Source organism: Mytilus californianus, unplaced genomic scaffold (genome assembly GCF_021869535.1).
Source record: "Mytilus californianus isolate M0D057914Y unplaced genomic scaffold, xbMytCali1.0.p SCAF_16, whole genome shotgun sequence".
In the NCBI taxonomy this organism is placed as follows: Eukaryota; Metazoa; Mollusca; class Bivalvia; order Mytilida; family Mytilidae; genus Mytilus; species Mytilus californianus.
Window position 1 is genome coordinate 1,482,025 of NW_026262648.1, and position 21,692 is coordinate 1,503,716.

At 32.0% G+C, this 21,692-nt stretch overlaps 1 protein-coding gene across 1 annotated transcript in view; it reads left to right on the forward strand.

Annotated features, from left to right (window-relative positions):
• The window catches only part of LOC127726052 (ficolin-2-like), a 30,363-nt gene extending 9,613 nt beyond the window's left edge, over window positions 1-20,750 (forward strand). Inside the window, exons 6-7 of the mRNA XM_052233384.1 lie at window positions 18,993-19,157; window positions 20,485-20,750. Of these exons, the coding sequence (XP_052089344.1) occupies window positions 18,993-19,157; window positions 20,485-20,729 (410 nt within the window). The 3' untranslated portion in view covers window positions 20,730-20,750. The remainder of the gene's footprint in view (window positions 1-18,992; window positions 19,158-20,484) is intronic.
• The last annotated feature ends 942 nt before the right edge of the window (window positions 20,751-21,692 follow it).

Consider the following 21,692-nt stretch of genomic DNA (forward strand, 5'->3'; position numbering starts at 1 on the left):
TAGAGTTTAGATATAAAAATCGATTTTTAAACATGATAATATCGACCCAAGTGCTGTTATCGAAATTACAAAATTTAGTGAAAATGTACAGAAATGGTCCCCTTCGAACATTGAAATGTTCACTCGAATGACAAACTATAAAAATTAGAATAGACATGACATTTTGTAGTTAACGAATAGTTTTCGATGTTTAAACACCAATATTTACACATTTTTCATAATTTGAAATGCTATAGTCTGTTTCAAAAATGTACTTTTATACGAAAATGGTTTCATTTAAAACTGTTGTTCCAAATTTACCGTAGTAGTTACATATTGGATCGGTTTTGGTATCAATATAATCAGTACTTGATGACATATAAAGAATCATTGGAGAAAGTGGACATTATCTTCAGGAACTTTTTAGCAGTACCGCATTTACTAAAAAAATCAGAATTTTTTTTCTCACATTTTTCGACTGGGGTCACCTCTGAAAAAAAATTGTGAAAATTCAGAGAGTAATGCCAGAACGATTTGAAGCTGATTTATGTGTGGCATATATATTTGTGCATCTAACGCACTATGAATTGCATGATTCTAGAAAGTATTAAATACCGTATAGGTTACAATACACCATTAGATTGTATGGGCGCAGCCATTTTATGAGCATAACATGGTATTCAGAATTAAGAGTATGGCTAATCCTGATTGGTTGATATGTGCGCCCGTTATTTTTTTATTATTAGAGACTTCGTGCATTCTGCATTTTATCAAAGGCCAAACAAATTATTTTCCTTAGCCCTAACGGAAATGAGATGTCTTTTTAACGCTAGGACGAGACACGTATTTTTAAGTGCAAAATTGATAGGCATGGGAGATAAGTACAAAATACGTTAAGAAAAGCAACGCGAACCTATATTTTTTGGACCAAAAAATACTGTCCGAATAACTTTTCTGTAATTCTAGCAAGGTTTCGTTTAAAAAATCAACTTTCTAAAGTCTGTATCTCAAAAAAGGCTATCATTGTCGCCTATGGGGAAATTAATTGTTTATATCAATCTATACAGAGTCGACATTGCGTAATCATAGTGCTCAAAAAGTGTCAAAAACAGTTGTTTTACTTGAAATTTGATGTGAAACCGTATTTTTTGGTGATAAATGAATTATTGATTAACTAGTTTTTAAGCTATAGTCTGTTTCATATTTGTATTGCGTTTTACCTTGGAAACAAGGGTGGGCTCGACTTTTGACTTACTGTGTAGAGAATATATCATTTTCTGAACTTCTGCTGATTTGTTTGAAAAAAGCACGTACACGTCTAGAGTTTAGATATAAAAATCGATTTTTAAACATGATAATATCGACCCAAGTGCTGTTATCGAAATTACAAAATTTAGTGAAAATGTACAGAAATGGTCCCCTTCGAACATTGAAATGTTCACTCGAATGACAAACTATAAAAATTAGAATAGACATGACATTTTGTAGTTAACGAATAGTTTTCGATGTTTAAACACCAATATTTACACATTTTTCATAATTTGAAATGCTATAGTCTGTTTCAAAAATGTACTTTTATACGAAAATGGTTTCATTTAAAACTGTTGTTCCAAATTTACCGTAGTAGTTACATATTGGATCGGTTTTGGTATCAATATAATCAGTACTTGATGACATATAAAGAATCATTGGAGAAAGTGGACATTATCTTCAGGAACTTTTTAGCAGTACCGCATTTACTAAAAAAATCAGAATTTTTTTTCTCACATTTTTCGACTGGGGTCACCTCTGAAAAAAAATTGTGAAAATTCAGAGAGTAATGCCAGAACGATTTGAAGCTGATTTATGTGTGGCATATATATTTGTGCATCTAACGCACTATGAATTGCATGATTCTAGAAAGTATTAAATACCGTATAGGTTACAATACACCATTAGATTGTATGGGCGCAGCCATTTTATGAGCATAACATGGTATTCAGAATTAAGAGTATGGCTAATCCTGATTGGTTGATATGTGCGCCCGTTATTTTTTTATTATTAGAGACTTCGTGCATTCTGCATTTTATCAAAGGCCAAACAAATTATTTTCCTTAGCCCTAACGGAAATGAGATGTCTTTTTAACGCTAGGACGAGACACGTATTTTTAAGTGCAAAATTGATAGGCATGGGAGATAAGTACAAAATACGTTAAGAAAAGCAACGCGAACCTATATTTTTTGGACCAAAAAATACTGTCCGAATAACTTTTCTGTAATTCTAGCAAGGTTTCGTTTAAAAAATCAACTTTCTAAAGTCTGTATCTCAAAAAAGGCTATCATTGTCGCCTATGGGGAAATTAATTGTTTATATCAATCTATACAGAGTCGACATTGCGTAATCATAGTGCTCAAAAAGTGTCAAAAACAGTTGTTTTACTTGAAATTTGATGTGAAACCGTATTTTTTGGTGATAAATGAATTATTGATTAACTAGTTTTTAAGCTATAGTCTGTTTCATATTTGTATTGCGTTTTACCTTGGAAACAAGGGTGGGCTCGACTTTTGACTTACTGTGTAGAGAATATATCATTTTCTGAACTTCTGCTGATTTGTTTGAAAAAAGCACGTACACGTCTAGAGTTTAGATATAAAAATCGATTTTTAAACATGATAATATCGACCCAAGTGCTGTTATCGAAATTACAAAATTTAGTGAAAATGTACAGAAATGGTCCCCTTCGAACATTGAAATGTTCACTCGAATGACAAACTATAAAAATTAGAATAGACATGACATTTTGTAGTTAACGAATAGTTTTCGATGTTTAAACACCAATATTTACACATTTTTCATAATTTGAAATGCTATAGTCTGTTTCAAAAATGTACTTTTATACGAAAATGGTTTCATTTAAAACTGTTGTTCCAAATTTACCGTAGTAGTTACATATTGGATCGGTTTTGGTATCAATATAATCAGTACTTGATGACATATAAAGAATCATTGGAGAAAGTGGACATTATCTTCAGGAACTTTTTAGCAGTACCGCATTTACTAAAAAAATCAGAATTTTTTTTCTCACATTTTTCGACTGGGGTCACCTCTGAAAAAAAATTGTGAAAATTCAGAGAGTAATGCCAGAACGATTTGAAGCTGATTTATGTGTGGCATATATATTTGTGCATCTAACGCACTATGAATTGCATGATTCTAGAAAGTATTAAATACCGTATAGGTTACAATACACCATTAGATTGTATGGGCGCAGCCATTTTATGAGCATAACATGGTATTCAGAATTAAGAGTATGGCTAATCCTGATTGGTTGATATGTGCGCCCGTTATTTTTTTATTATTAGAGACTTCGTGCATTCTGCATTTTATCAAAGGCCAAACAAATTATTTTCCTTAGCCCTAACGGAAATGAGATGTCTTTTTAACGCTAGGACGAGACACGTATTTTTAAGTGCAAAATTGATAGGCATGGGAGATAAGTACAAAATACGTTAAGAAAAGCAACGCGAACCTATATTTTTTGGACCAAAAAATACTGTCCGAATAACTTTTCTGTAATTCTAGCAAGGTTTCGTTTAAAAAATCAACTTTCTAAAGTCTGTATCTCAAAAAAGGCTATCATTGTCGCCTATGGGGAAATTAATTGTTTATATCAATCTATACAGAGTCGACATTGCGTAATCATAGTGCTCAAAAAGTGTCAAAAACAGTTGTTTTACTTGAAATTTGATGTGAAACCGTATTTTTTGGTGATAAATGAATTATTGATTAACTAGTTTTTAAGCTATAGTCTGTTTCATATTTGTATTGCGTTTTACCTTGGAAACAAGGGTGGGCTCGACTTTTGACTTACTGTGTAGAGAATATATCATTTTCTGAACTTCTGCTGATTTGTTTGAAAAAAGCACGTACACGTCTAGAGTTTAGATATAAAAATCGATTTTTAAACATGATAATATCGACCCAAGTGCTGTTATCGAAATTACAAAATTTAGTGAAAATGTACAGAAATGGTCCCCTTCGAACATTGAAATGTTCACTCGAATGACAAACTATAAAAATTAGAATAGACATGACATTTTGTAGTTAACGAATAGTTTTCGATGTTTAAACACCAATATTTACACATTTTTCATAATTTGAAATGCTATAGTCTGTTTCAAAAATGTACTTTTATACGAAAATGGTTTCATTTAAAACTGTTGTTCCAAATTTACCGTAGTAGTTACATATTGGATCGGTTTTGGTATCAATATAATCAGTACTTGATGACATATAAAGAATCATTGGAGAAAGTGGACATTATCTTCAGGAACTTTTTAGCAGTACCGCATTTACTAAAAAAATCAGAATTTTTTTTCTCACATTTTTCGACTGGGGTCACCTCTGAAAAAAAATTGTGAAAATTCAGAGAGTAATGCCAGAACGATTTGAAGCTGATTTATGTGTGGCATATATATTTGTGCATCTAACGCACTATGAATTGCATGATTCTAGAAAGTATTAAATACCGTATAGGTTACAATACACCATTAGATTGTATGGGCGCAGCCATTTTATGAGCATAACATGGTATTCAGAATTAAGAGTATGGCTAATCCTGATTGGTTGATATGTGCGCCCGTTATTTTTTTATTATTAGAGACTTCGTGCATTCTGCATTTTATCAAAGGCCAAACAAATTATTTTCCTTAGCCCTAACGGAAATGAGATGTCTTTTTAACGCTAGGACGAGACACGTATTTTTAAGTGCAAAATTGATAGGCATGGGAGATAAGTACAAAATACGTTAAGAAAAGCAACGCGAACCTATATTTTTTGGACCAAAAAATACTGTCCGAATAACTTTTCTGTAATTCTAGCAAGGTTTCGTTTAAAAAATCAACTTTCTAAAGTCTGTATCTCAAAAAAGGCTATCATTGTCGCCTATGGGGAAATTAATTGTTTATATCAATCTATACAGAGTCGACATTGCGTAATCATAGTGCTCAAAAAGTGTCAAAAACAGTTGTTTTACTTGAAATTTGATGTGAAACCGTATTTTTTGGTGATAAATGAATTATTGATTAACTAGTTTTTAAGCTATAGTCTGTTTCATATTTGTATTGCGTTTTACCTTGGAAACAAGGGTGGGCTCGACTTTTGACTTACTGTGTAGAGAATATATCATTTTCTGAACTTCTGCTGATTTGTTTGAAAAAAGCACGTACACGTCTAGAGTTTAGATATAAAAATCGATTTTTAAACATGATAATATCGACCCAAGTGCTGTTATCGAAATTACAAAATTTAGTGAAAATGTACAGAAATGGTCCCCTTCGAACATTGAAATGTTCACTCGAATGACAAACTATAAAAATTAGAATAGACATGACATTTTGTAGTTAACGAATAGTTTTCGATGTTTAAACACCAATATTTACACATTTTTCATAATTTGAAATGCTATAGTCTGTTTCAAAAATGTACTTTTATACGAAAATGGTTTCATTTAAAACTGTTGTTCCAAATTTACCGTAGTAGTTACATATTGGATCGGTTTTGGTATCAATATAATCAGTACTTGATGACATATAAAGAATCATTGGAGAAAGTGGACATTATCTTCAGGAACTTTTTAGCAGTACCGCATTTACTAAAAAAATCAGAATTTTTTTTCTCACATTTTTCGACTGGGGTCACCTCTGAAAAAAAATTGTGAAAATTCAGAGAGTAATGCCAGAACGATTTGAAGCTGATTTATGTGTGGCATATATATTTGTGCATCTAACGCACTATGAATTGCATGATTCTAGAAAGTATTAAATACCGTATAGGTTACAATACACCATTAGATTGTATGGGCGCAGCCATTTTATGAGCATAACATGGTATTCAGAATTAAGAGTATGGCTAATCCTGATTGGTTGATATGTGCGCCCGTTATTTTTTTATTATTAGAGACTTCGTGCATTCTGCATTTTATCAAAGGCCAAACAAATTATTTTCCTTAGCCCTAACGGAAATGAGATGTCTTTTTAACGCTAGGACGAGACACGTATTTTTAAGTGCAAAATTGATAGGCATGGGAGATAAGTACAAAATACGTTAAGAAAAGCAACGCGAACCTATATTTTTTGGACCAAAAAATACTGTCCGAATAACTTTTCTGTAATTCTAGCAAGGTTTCGTTTAAAAAATCAACTTTCTAAAGTCTGTATCTCAAAAAAGGCTATCATTGTCGCCTATGGGGAAATTAATTGTTTATATCAATCTATACAGAGTCGACATTGCGTAATCATAGTGCTCAAAAAGTGTCAAAAACAGTTGTTTTACTTGAAATTTGATGTGAAACCGTATTTTTTGGTGATAAATGAATTATTGATTAACTAGTTTTTAAGCTATAGTCTGTTTCATATTTGTATTGCGTTTTACCTTGGAAACAAGGGTGGGCTCGACTTTTGACTTACTGTGTAGAGAATATATCATTTTCTGAACTTCTGCTGATTTGTTTGAAAAAAGCACGTACACGTCTAGAGTTTAGATATAAAAATCGATTTTTAAACATGATAATATCGACCCAAGTGCTGTTATCGAAATTACAAAATTTAGTGAAAATGTACAGAAATGGTCCCCTTCGAACATTGAAATGTTCACTCGAATGACAAACTATAAAAATTAGAATAGACATGACATTTTGTAGTTAACGAATAGTTTTCGATGTTTAAACACCAATATTTACACATTTTTCATAATTTGAAATGCTATAGTCTGTTTCAAAAATGTACTTTTATACGAAAATGGTTTCATTTAAAACTGTTGTTCCAAATTTACCGTAGTAGTTACATATTGGATCGGTTTTGGTATCAATATAATCAGTACTTGATGACATATAAAGAATCATTGGAGAAAGTGGACATTATCTTCAGGAACTTTTTAGCAGTACCGCATTTACTAAAAAAATCAGAATTTTTTTTCTCACATTTTTCGACTGGGGTCACCTCTGAAAAAAAATTGTGAAAATTCAGAGAGTAATGCCAGAACGATTTGAAGCTGATTTATGTGTGGCATATATATTTGTGCATCTAACGCACTATGAATTGCATGATTCTAGAAAGTATTAAATACCGTATAGGTTACAATACACCATTAGATTGTATGGGCGCAGCCATTTTATGAGCATAACATGGTATTCAGAATTAAGAGTATGGCTAATCCTGATTGGTTGATATGTGCGCCCGTTATTTTTTTATTATTAGAGACTTCGTGCATTCTGCATTTTATCAAAGGCCAAACAAATTATTTTCCTTAGCCCTAACGGAAATGAGATGTCTTTTTAACGCTAGGACGAGACACGTATTTTTAAGTGCAAAATTGATAGGCATGGGAGATAAGTACAAAATACGTTAAGAAAAGCAACGCGAACCTATATTTTTTGGACCAAAAAATACTGTCCGAATAACTTTTCTGTAATTCTAGCAAGGTTTCGTTTAAAAAATCAACTTTCTAAAGTCTGTATCTCAAAAAAGGCTATCATTGTCGCCTATGGGGAAATTAATTGTTTATATCAATCTATACAGAGTCGACATTGCGTAATCATAGTGCTCAAAAAGTGTCAAAAACAGTTGTTTTACTTGAAATTTGATGTGAAACCGTATTTTTTGGTGATAAATGAATTATTGATTAACTAGTTTTTAAGCTATAGTCTGTTTCATATTTGTATTGCGTTTTACCTTGGAAACAAGGGTGGGCTCGACTTTTGACTTACTGTGTAGAGAATATATCATTTTCTGAACTTCTGCTGATTTGTTTGAAAAAAGCACGTACACGTCTAGAGTTTAGATATAAAAATCGATTTTTAAACATGATAATATCGACCCAAGTGCTGTTATCGAAATTACAAAATTTAGTGAAAATGTACAGAAATGGTCCCCTTCGAACATTGAAATGTTCACTCGAATGACAAACTATAAAAATTAGAATAGACATGACATTTTGTAGTTAACGAATAGTTTTCGATGTTTAAACACCAATATTTACACATTTTTCATAATTTGAAATGCTATAGTCTGTTTCAAAAATGTACTTTTATACGAAAATGGTTTCATTTAAAACTGTTGTTCCAAATTTACCGTAGTAGTTACATATTGGATCGGTTTTGGTATCAATATAATCAGTACTTGATGACATATAAAGAATCATTGGAGAAAGTGGACATTATCTTCAGGAACTTTTTAGCAGTACCGCATTTACTAAAAAAATCAGAATTTTTTTTCTCACATTTTTCGACTGGGGTCACCTCTGAAAAAAAATTGTGAAAATTCAGAGAGTAATGCCAGAACGATTTGAAGCTGATTTATGTGTGGCATATATATTTGTGCATCTAACGCACTATGAATTGCATGATTCTAGAAAGTATTAAATACCGTATAGGTTACAATACACCATTAGATTGTATGGGCGCAGCCATTTTATGAGCATAACATGGTATTCAGAATTAAGAGTATGGCTAATCCTGATTGGTTGATATGTGCGCCCGTTATTTTTTTATTATTAGAGACTTCGTGCATTCTGCATTTTATCAAAGGCCAAACAAATTATTTTCCTTAGCCCTAACGGAAATGAGATGTCTTTTTAACGCTAGGACGAGACACGTATTTTTAAGTGCAAAATTGATAGGCATGGGAGATAAGTACAAAATACGTTAAGAAAAGCAACGCGAACCTATATTTTTTGGACCAAAAAATACTGTCCGAATAACTTTTCTGTAATTCTAGCAAGGTTTCGTTTAAAAAATCAACTTTCTAAAGTCTGTATCTCAAAAAAGGCTGTCATTGTCGCCTATGGGGAAATTAATTGTTTATATCAATCTATACAGAGTCGACATTGCGTAATCATAGTGCTCAAAAAGTGTCAAAAACAGTTGTTTTACTTGAAATTTGATGTGAAACCGTATTTTTTGGTGATAAATGAATTATTGATTAACTAGTTTTTAAGCTATAGTCTGTTTCATATTTGTATTGCGTTTTACCTTGGAAACAAGGGTGGGCTCGACTTTTGACTTACTGTGTAGAGAATATATCATTTTCTGAACTTCTGCTGATTTGTTTGAAAAAAGCACGTACACGTCTAGAGTTTAGATATAAAAATCGATTTTTAAACATGATAATATCGACCCAAGTGCTGTTATCGAAATTACAAAATTTAGTGAAAATGTACAGAAATGGTCCCCTTCGAACATTGAAATGTTCACTCGAATGACAAACTATAAAAATTAGAATAGACATGACATTTTGTAGTTAACGAATAGTTTTCGATGTTTAAACACCAATATTTACACATTTTTCATAATTTGAAATGCTATAGTCTGTTTCAAAAATGTACTTTTATACGAAAATGGTTTCATTTAAAACTGTTGTTCCAAATTTACCGTAGTAGTTACATATTGGATCGGTTTTGGTATCAATATAATCAGTACTTGATGACATATAAAGAATCATTGGAGAAAGTGGACATTATCTTCAGGAACTTTTTAGCAGTACCGCATTTACTAAAAAAATCAGAATTTTTTTTCTCACATTTTTCGACTGGGGTCACCTCTGAAAAAAAATTGTGAAAATTCAGAGAGTAATGCCAGAACGATTTGAAGCTGATTTATGTGTGGCATATATATTTGTGCATCTAACGCACTATGAATTGCATGATTCTAGAAAGTATTAAATACCGTATAGGTTACAATACACCATTAGATTGTATGGGCGCAGCCATTTTATGAGCATAACATGGTATTCAGAATTAAGAGTATGGCTAATCCTGATTGGTTGATATGTGCGCCCGTTATTTTTTTATTATTAGAGACTTCGTGCATTCTGCATTTTATCAAAGGCCAAACAAATTATTTTCCTTAGCCCTAACGGAAATGAGATGTCTTTTTAACGCTAGGACGAGACACGTATTTTTAAGTGCAAAATTGATAGGCATGGGAGATAAGTACAAAATACGTTAAGAAAAGCAACGCGAACCTATATTTTTTGGACCAAAAAATACTGTCCGAATAACTTTTCTGTAATTCTAGCAAGGTTTCGTTTAAAAAATCAACTTTCTAAAGTCTGTATCTCAAAAAAGGCTATCATTGTCGCCTATGGGGAAATTAATTGTTTATATCAATCTATACAGAGTCGACATTGCGTAATCATAGTGCTCAAAAAGTGTCAAAAACAGTTGTTTTACTTGAAATTTGATGTGAAACCGTATTTTTTGGTGATAAATGAATTATTGATTAACTAGTTTTTAAGCTATAGTCTGTTTCATATTTGTATTGCGTTTTACCTTGGAAACAAGGGTGGGCTCGACTTTTGACTTACTGTGTAGAGAATATATCATTTTCTGAACTTCTGCTGATTTGTTTGAAAAAAGCACGTACACGTCTAGAGTTTAGATATAAAAATCGATTTTTAAACATGATAATATCGACCCAAGTGCTGTTATCGAAATTACAAAATTTAGTGAAAATGTACAGAAATGGTCCCCTTCGAACATTGAAATGTTCACTCGAATGACAAACTATAAAAATTAGAATAGACATGACATTTTGTAGTTAACGAATAGTTTTCGATGTTTAAACACCAATATTTACACATTTTTCATAATTTGAAATGCTATAGTCTGTTTCAAAAATGTACTTTTATACGAAAATGGTTTCATTTAAAACTGTTGTTCCAAATTTACCGTAGTAGTTACATATTGGATCGGTTTTGGTATCAATATAATCAGTACTTGATGACATATAAAGAATCATTGGAGAAAGTGGACATTATCTTCAGGAACTTTTTAGCAGTACCGCATTTACTAAAAAAATCAGAATTTTTTTTCTCACATTTTTCGACTGGGGTCACCTCTGAAAAAAAATTGTGAAAATTCAGAGAGTAATGCCAGAACGATTTGAAGCTGATTTATGTGTGGCATATATATTTGTGCATCTAACGCACTATGAATTGCATGATTCTAGAAAGTATTAAATACCGTATAGGTTACAATACACCATTAGATTGTATGGGCGCAGCCATTTTATGAGCATAACATGGTATTCAGAATTAAGAGTATGGCTAATCCTGATTGGTTGATATGTGCGCCCGTTATTTTTTTATTATTAGAGACTTCGTGCATTCTGCATTTTATCAAAGGCCAAACAAATTATTTTCCTTAGCCCTAACGGAAATGAGATGTCTTTTTAACGCTAGGACGAGACACGTATTTTTAAGTGCAAAATTGATAGGCATGGGAGATAAGTACAAAATACGTTAAGAAAAGCAACGCGAACCTATATTTTTTGGACCAAAAAATACTGTCCGAATAACTTTTCTGTAATTCTAGCAAGGTTTCGTTTAAAAAATCAACTTTCTAAAGTCTGTATCTCAAAAAAGGCTATCATTGTCGCCTATGGGGAAATTAATTGTTTATATCAATCTATACAGAGTCGACATTGCGTAATCATAGTGCTCAAAAAGTGTCAAAAACAGTTGTTTTACTTGAAATTTGATGTGAAACCGTATTTTTTGGTGATAAATGAATTATTGATTAACTAGTTTTTAAGCTATAGTCTGTTTCATATTTGTATTGCGTTTTACCTTGGAAACAAGGGTGGGCTCGACTTTTGACTTACTGTGTAGAGAATATATCATTTTCTGAACTTCTGCTGATTTGTTTGAAAAAAGCACGTACACGTCTAGAGTTTAGATATAAAAATCGATTTTTAAACATGATAATATCGACCCAAGTGCTGTTATCGAAATTACAAAATTTAGTGAAAATGTACAGAAATGGTCCCCTTCGAACATTGAAATGTTCACTCGAATGACAAACTATAAAAATTAGAATAGACATGACATTTTGTAGTTAACGAATAGTTTTCGATGTTTAAACACCAATATTTACACATTTTTCATAATTTGAAATGCTATAGTCTGTTTCAAAAATGTACTTTTATACGAAAATGGTTTCATTTAAAACTGTTGTTCCAAATTTACCGTAGTAGTTACATATTGGATCGGTTTTGGTATCAATATAATCAGTACTTGATGACATATAAAGAATCATTGGAGAAAGTGGACATTATCTTCAGGAACTTTTTAGCAGTACCGCATTTACTAAAAAAATCAGAATTTTTTTTCTCACATTTTTCGACTGGGGTCACCTCTGAAAAAAAATTGTGAAAATTCAGAGAGTAATGCCAGAACGATTTGAAGCTGATTTATGTGTGGCATATATATTTGTGCATCTAACGCACTATGAATTGCATGATTCTAGAAAGTATTAAATACCGTATAGGTTACAATACACCATTAGATTGTATGGGCGCAGCCATTTTATGAGCATAACATGGTATTCAGAATTAAGAGTATGGCTAATCCTGATTGGTTGATATGTGCGCCCGTTATTTTTTTATTATTAGAGACTTCGTGCATTCTGCATTTTATCAAAGGCCAAACAAATTATTTTCCTTAGCCCTAACGGAAATGAGATGTCTTTTTAACGCTAGGACGAGACACGTATTTTTAAGTGCAAAATTGATAGGCATGGGAGATAAGTACAAAATACGTTAAGAAAAGCAACGCGAACCTATATTTTTTGGACCAAAAAATACTGTCCGAATAACTTTTCTGTAATTCTAGCAAGGTTTCGTTTAAAAAATCAACTTTCTAAAGTCTGTATCTCAAAAAAGGCTATCATTGTCGCCTATGGGGAAATTAATTGTTTATATCAATCTATACAGAGTCGACATTGCGTAATCATAGTGCTCAAAAAGTGTCAAAAACAGTTGTTTTACTTGAAATTTGATGTGAAACCGTATTTTTTGGTGATAAATGAATTATTGATTAACTAGTTTTTAAGCTATAGTCTGTTTCATATTTGTATTGCGTTTTACCTTGGAAACAAGGGTGGGCTCGACTTTTGACTTACTGTGTAGAGAATATATCATTTTCTGAACTTCTGCTGATTTGTTTGAAAAAAGCACGTACACGTCTAGAGTTTAGATATAAAAATCGATTTTTAAACATGATAATATCGACCCAAGTGCTGTTATCGAAATTACAAAATTTAGTGAAAATGTACAGAAATGGTCCCCTTCGAACATTGAAATGTTCACTCGAATGACAAACTATAAAAATTAGAATAGACATGACATTTTGTAGTTAACGAATAGTTTTCGATGTTTAAACACCAATATTTACACATTTTTCATAATTTGAAATGCTATAGTCTGTTTCAAAAATGTACTTTTATACGAAAATGGTTTCATTTAAAACTGTTGTTCCAAATTTACCGTAGTAGTTACATATTGGATCGGTTTTGGTATCAATATAATCAGTACTTGATGACATATAAAGAATCATTGGAGAAAGTGGACATTATCTTCAGGAACTTTTTAGCAGTACCGCATTTACTAAAAAAATCAGAATTTTTTTTCTCACATTTTTCGACTGGGGTCACCTCTGAAAAAAAATTGTGAAAATTCAGAGAGTAATGCCAGAACGATTTGAAGCTGATTTATGTGTGGCATATATATTTGTGCATCTAACGCACTATGAATTGCATGATTCTAGAAAGTATTAAATACCGTATAGGTTACAATACACCATTAGATTGTATGGGCGCAGCCATTTTATGAGCATAACATGGTATTCAGAATTAAGAGTATGGCTAATCCTGATTGGTTGATATGTGCGCCCGTTATTTTTTTATTATTAGAGACTTCGTGCATTCTGCATTTTATCAAAGGCCAAACAAATTATTTTCCTTAGCCCTAACGGAAATGAGATGTCTTTTTAACGCTAGGACGAGACACGTATTTTTAAGTGCAAAATTGATAGGCATGGGAGATAAGTACAAAATACGTTAAGAAAAGCAACGCGAACCTATATTTTTTGGACCAAAAAATACTGTCCGAATAACTTTTCTGTAATTCTAGCAAGGTTTCGTTTAAAAAATCAACTTTCTAAAGTCTGTATCTCAAAAAAGGCTATCATTGTCGCCTATGGGGAAATTAATTGTTTATATCAATCTATACAGAGTCGACATTGCGTAATCATAGTGCTCAAAAAGTGTCAAAAACAGTTGTTTTACTTGAAATTTGATGTGAAACCGTATTTTTTGGTGATAAATGAATTATTGATTAACTAGTTTTTAAGCTATAGTCTGTTTCATATTTGTATTGCGTTTTACCTTGGAAACAAGGGTGGGCTCGACTTTTGACTTACTGTGTAGAGAATATATCATTTTCTGAACTTCTGCTGATTTGTTTGAAAAAAGCACGTACACGTCTAGAGTTTAGATATAAAAATCGATTTTTAAACATGATAATATCGACCCAAGTGCTGTTATCGAAATTACAAAATTTAGTGAAAATGTACAGAAATGGTCCCCTTCGAACATTGAAATGTTCACTCGAATGACAAACTATAAAAATTAGAATAGACATGACATTTTGTAGTTAACGAATAGTTTTCGATGTTTAAACACCAATATTTACACATTTTTCATAATTTGAAATGCTATAGTCTGTTTCAAAAATGTACTTTTATACGAAAATGGTTTCATTTAAAACTGTTGTTCCAAATTTACCGTAGTAGTTACATATTGGATCGGTTTTGGTATCAATATAATCAGTACTTGATGACATATAAAGAATCATTGGAGAAAGTGGACATTATCTTCAGGAACTTTTTAGCAGTACCGCATTTACTAAAAAAATCAGAATTTTTTTTCTCACATTTTTCGACTGGGGTCACCTCTGAAAAAAAATTGTGAAAATTCAGAGAGTAATGCCAGAACGATTTGAAGCTGATTTATGTGTGGCATATATATTTGTGCATCTAACGCACTATGAATTGCATGATTCTAGAAAGTATTAAATACCGTATAGGTTACAATACACCATTAGATTGTATGGGCGCAGCCATTTTATGAGCATAACATGGTATTCAGAATTAAGAGTATGGCTAATCCTGATTGGTTGATATGTGCGCCCGTTATTTTTTTATTATTAGAGACTTCGTGCATTCTGCATTTTATCAAAGGCCAAACAAATTATTTTCCTTAGCCCTAACGGAAATGAGATGTCTTTTTAACGCTAGGACGAGACACGTATTTTTAAGTGCAAAATTGATAGGCATGGGAGATAAGTACAAAATACGTTAAGAAAAGCAACGCGAACCTATATTTTTTGGACCAAAAAATACTGTCCGAATAACTTTTCTGTAATTCTAGCAAGGTTTCGTTTAAAAAATCAACTTTCTAAAGTCTGTATCTCAAAAAAGGCTATCATTGTCGCCTATGGGGAAATTAATTGTTTATATCAATCTATACAGAGTCGACATTGCGTAATCATAGTGCTCAAAAAGTGTCAAAAACAGTTGTTTTACTTGAAATTTGATGTGAAACCGTATTTTTTGGTGATAAATGAATTATTGATTAACTAGTTTTTAAGCTATAGTCTGTTTCATATTTGTATTGCGTTTTACCTTGGAAACAAGGGTGGGCTCGACTTTTGACTTACTGTGTAGAGAATATATCATTTTCTGAACTTCTGCTGATTTGTTTGAAAAAAGCACGTACACGTCTAGAGTTTAGATATAAAAATCGATTTTTAAACATGATAATATCGACCCAAGTGCTGTTATCGAAATTACAAAATTTAGTGAAAATGTACAGAAATGGTCCCCTTCGAACATTGAAATGTTCACTCGAATGACAAACTATAAAAATTAGAATAGACATGACATTTTGTAGTTAACGAATAGTTTTCGATGTTTAAACACCAATATTTACACATTTTTCATAATTTGAAATGCTATAGTCTGTTTCAAAAATGTACTTTTATACGAAAATGGTTTCATTTAAAACTGTTGTTCCAAATTTACCGTAGTAGTTACATATTGGATCGGTTTTGGTATCAATATAATCAGTACTTGATGACATATAAAGAATCATTGGAGAAAGTGGACATTATCTTCAGGAACTTTTTAGCAGTACCGCATTTACTAAAAAAATCAGAATTTTTTTTCTCACATTTTTCGACTGGGGTCACCTCTGAAAAAAAATTGTGAAAATTCAGAGAGTAATGCCAGAACGATTTGAAGCTGATTTATGTGTGGCATATATATTTGTGCATCTAACGCACTATGAATTGCATGATTCTAGAAAGTATTAAATACCGTATAGGTTACAATACACCATTAGATTGTATGGGCGCAGCCATTTTATGAGCATAACATGGTATTCAGAATTAAGAGTATGGCTAATCCTGATTGGTTGATATGTGCGCCCGTTATTTTTTTATTATTAGAGACTTCGTGCATTCTGCATTTTATCAAAGGCCAAACAAATTATTTTCCTTAGCCCTAACGGAAATGAGATGTCTTTTTAACGCTAGGACGAGACACGTATTTTTAAGTGCAAAATTGATAGGCATGGGAGATAAGTACAAAATACGTTAAGAAAAGCAACGCGAACCTATATTTTTTGGACCAAAAAATACTGTCCGAATAACTTTTCTGTAATTCTAGCAAGGTTTCGTTTAAAAAATCAACTTTCTAAAGTCTGTATCTCAAAAAAGGCTATCATTGTCGCCTATGGGGAAATTAATTGTTTATATCAATCTATACAGAGTCGACATTGCGTAATCATAGTGCTCAAAAAGTGTCAAAAACAGTTGTTTTACTTGAAATTTGATGTGAAACCGTATTTTTTGGTGATAAATGAATTATTGATTAACTAGTTTTTAAGCTATAGTCTGTTTCATATTTGTATTGCGTTTTACCTTGGAAACAAGGGTGGGCTCGACTTTTGACTTACTGTGTAGAGAATATATCATTTTCTGAACTTCTGCTGATTTGTTTGAAAAAAGCACGTACACGTCTAGAGTTTAGATATAAAAATCGATTTTTAAACATGATAATATCGACCCAAGTGCTGTTATCGAAATTACAAAATTTAGTGAAAATGTACAGAAATGGTCCCCTTCGAACATTGAAATGTTCACTCGAATGACAAACTATAAAAATTAGAATAGACATGACATTTTGTAGTTAACGAATAGTTTTCGATGTTTAAACACCAATATTTACACATTTTTCATAATTTGAAATGCTATAGTCTGTTTCAAAAATGTACTTTTATACGAAAATGGTTTCATTTAAAACTGTTGTTCCAAATTTACCGTAGTAGTTACATATTGGATCGGTTTTGGTATCAATATAATCAGTACTTGATGACATATAAAGAATCATTGGAGAAAGTGGACATTATCTTCAGGAACTTTTTAGCAGTACCGCATTTACTAAAAAAATCAGAATTTTTTTTCTCACATTTTTCGACTGGGGTCACCTCTGAAAAAAAATTGTGAAAATTCAGAGAGTAATGCCAGAACGATTTGAAGCTGATTTATGTGTGGCATATATATTTGTGCATCTAACGCACTATGAATTGCATGATTCTAGAAAGTATTAAATACCGTATAGGTTACAATACACCATTAGATTGTATGGGCGCAGCCATTTTATGAGCATAACATGGTATTCAGAATTAAGAGTATGGCTAATCCTGATTGGTTGATATGTGCGCCCGTTATTTTTTATTATTAGAGACTTCGTGCATTCTGCATTTTATCAAAGGCCAAACAAATTATTTTCCTTAGCCCTAACGGAAATGAGATGTCTTTTTAACGCTAGGACGAGACACGTATTTTTAAGTGCAAAATTGATAGGCATGGGAGATAAGTACAAAATACGTTAAGAAAAGCAACGCGAACCTATATTTTTTGGACCAAAAAATACTGTCCGAATAACTTTTCTGTAATTCTAGCAAGGTTTCGTTTAAAAAATCAACTTTCTAAAGTCTGTATCTCAAAAAAGGCTATCATTGTCGCCTATGGGGAAATTAATTGTTTATTTCAATCTCAACCGGACCTCATTGTAAATTTCTAGATGTAATTGAAGATATTGGGCAGGCATAAATCAGCCTATTATTTTTTTCTCGTATGATTTGTTCACATATTTTAATACCGATGCCTTTTATCGCTTACTTATTCGGTATGGAGTTTTCTCATTGTTGAAGGCTGTACGGTGAAGTATAATTGCTTTTATAAACACCCTTATGGTGTCTGTAAATGGTTGTTTAAAACTATCCTACCGCATTTCTTGTATTTCTATATAAACTGTATCTATGGAAGCCTTTATTCCATGTTGGAAATTTGCAATATTAGCATCTACCGTCATTGTACATTTTCAGTTCATTTATTTATTTGAATACTTCTGAGTTTTGTTACAACAAAAAAAACCCAAACAGGTCCTTGACTTGATTAAAAATTCCTCAACCCTGCTCATAGTTTGCTACTTTTGAATGGTAACATCTGTATGAGCAACGTGAGCAAAACACAAATTAAGTAATTGCTGTAGTTTAAGAAAGGTAACAGAGAAATACTATTCACACGCGTCATATTTCTAAAACAAAAATCTTCAGAATAGGTTTTTTTTCTAGAATTTACGATAGATATTAGTTCTGTAATTATAAGTGATAATATTGGCAATTGGTGGGAAAATATCCGAAAAGATAGACGGAACCGAAATAATAGGAACAATGAATTAAACCTGATTTTCGCTTTGATTTTTATTTTCGTACAGAAACATGTTATTGTTCACTGAACTAAAATCGTGAAATAAAATGGATAAAACTATAATTAGAAAAAAAGTAAATTTCATATTGATAAAGGATTGAGAGAATCGGACTGAAAAAAATACAGGAATCTAGATAATCTAAATGCACAAGTAAAATAACAATAAAGGCCAATATTCTTTATTTGATAAGAATATATGCGTACTGACAACCATAATCATACTCCTTTCATAATGCAGGAAAGTTCACACATTTATGTACACCGAAAGCCACTGATAGACACATTACATAAAATTTAATTGTTTCTATCATTTGATTATTTTTTTATTTTCACGTTCTATGGTGTTTCCATTTATTCTTGAAGGAAATGATTACATTCATCGAATATCTACATCTACCGGTCATAAACTATCAATTTATTTAGAGGATTTCGATGGCACCTTTAAATATGCAAATTATTCTCTGTTTCTTATTGGTGACGAGAAAGAAAAATATAAACTGACGATATCTGGATATTCTGGAGATGCAGGTTTGTATTATACTTAAGTCTTCAAAAATAATTCTCCTTGTAAAAAGTAAAATAACAAAAATACCGAACTCCGAGAAAAATTCAAAACGGAAAGTCCCTAATCAAATGGCAAAATCAAAAGCTCAAGCACATCATACGAATTTATAACAACTGTCATATTCCTGATTTGGTACAGGTATTTTCTTATGTAGACAAATGGTGGATTAAACCATGTTTTAAAGCTAGCTAAACCTCTCACTTGTATGACAGTCGCATAAAATTCCATACCACATCTCCTTACCCTTTGTATTCTATTGTTGTTGATCAGAAGGTATCCCACTGTACCTTAAAACTACTGAAAGTCTTGAGCTTCTTTAGTGAGATTTATTTCAAACATTTTTAAAGTTACATATATCACACTGATATCCAGCAAATATAAGATTAAGTATTTTTTCCGTGTATACAAAATAAATAAGTACTAACAATGCCTAGATATTGCTGATTTCCTTAATTCGAATTGCCCGTTTTTTATGCATTAAGATTCACAACATACGGTCTCACGCGTTTCTGATGGTTCAGAATTCTGAACTAGTAAATGCATGTAATTTCCGTTTGAATGGTTTTACACTAGTAATTTTTGGGACCCTTTATAACTTGCTGTTCGGTGTGAGCCAATGCTCCGTGTTGAAAGCCTTACCTTGACCTATAATGGTTTACTTTAATAAATTGTAACTTGGATGGAGAGTTGTCCCATTGGCACTCATACCACATCTTCCTATATCTAAAAAATATGATATCAACTTTCTTAAAAGTGGTCGTTGCATATATTTACACTAAATGATCTATCTCGATGTTAATTGTTCTGCTGAGTGTTCACATGTGAAAAAAAAGTGTGACAAAAATACCGAACTCCACGGTAAATTGAAAAAGAGGAAGTATATAAAAACTGTCAAAATCAAACATTATACTTTATCAACCAACGGAATGTATGTTAAACAAAAGCTTCTGTTGGATCGTCATCAGTGAAAACCACAAACGTTGGTATTGATATTTGTCGACGACGCAGACTTTTTGATGTCAACTTTTTGTAATAAATGACACACTGCTCATGTAGGAATCAAAGTTACCGGTAAGTTCACCATAGAAGCTACTGTCCTGAAAACGACCAGTCACCTTTCGAAATGAATTGAGAACTTATATGACATATTTCATTCAGTTTAACTTTTGAGGAAGACCGCTAAGACAGCATAGAGGAAGCACTCACAATGTCAGGATAAATCCTAATAAAGTCGTGAAGTTTAACGAAATTTTTTTTCATTTGTCCTCTGACTTGCAACATTTATTTCAGGTGATAGTTTGATTACTCAGACCGGAATGACATTTAGCACAAAGGACAGGGATAACGATCCGTCTTCAGCACTAAATTGTGCAGCATATACTCAGGGTGCATGGTGGTATAAAAATTGTACCAGTTCAAATCTGAACGGACCATACCTTGCTGGCGTCGGAACATATGAACGATCTATGTTTTGGAAAGATTGGAAATCTTTTAATTCTATAAAAAGAAGTACAATGATGATAACGCGTACTTAGATATTAAATTATTCTACTGTTCATGAATGTTTTTATCCAGTCTAAATACTGAGTAACATAATAAATGCAACGTGGCTATCAATTGTTTTTGAACAAATGCAGTTTCTTGATGTCTATTAGACGTGTTAGGAAATGGATTTAAATACTGCGCTGATGTTAATACAAATACCGATACAAGATTTAAGTGTGGACTTTCTCAAAATGTAATTGCATTGAAAAGTATCCCGGAGTAGTATAGTTTAGCTTTGTGGTGTGTTTGATACAACATGAAACGAACGGTTAACGTCGACTCCAAATTTTAAGACGTGCATTGGCCTTGCGTAGATCTTCATACATTCATTTGTATTTGTTTGATTTAGGAGTGCACAACAAAACTTAACAAAAATATATGTAAGAGTCAAGAATGGGAATGACGTATTTTACGGCCACAAGTCCAAATATATATATTAAGTGATACGATTAGAATACTTTTAATAGTGAAATAACTCAGTTTGTCTCCACAATAGATATGTCCTATTTTCGTTGCTAAATATAGTTAGCATGCATTTTTGTCGGGGATACACGGACACGTATGTGTGGCTTAAACAAATCAGTGCTAATCCGAACACGTCGTTATATTTATATATAAAAAAATAAATAAATAGTGGACACAAGTGGATACAGTGCTATTTCTAAAAAAAGAAAAAGAATGGCCACATATAATTTCGCAGACTTTGTTTTGCAAGAGGTGAAAATGAATTCTCTATTTTCAAAATATCCTCCCGACCAAAATATTAACTTCTCCTTATGAAAGTTTAACGCCACTTTCAACAATATCTCAATTTAATCGTGTTGTTCTGTTTTGTTGGTGGAGGAAGCCGTGATAACAAGAAAAAAAAAACCAACTTCCGACCCTTCACCGAAACGTAAATTTAACATGCTTGATAATGTCCAACCGTTGTAATCTTTTAAAAATTAATTCGA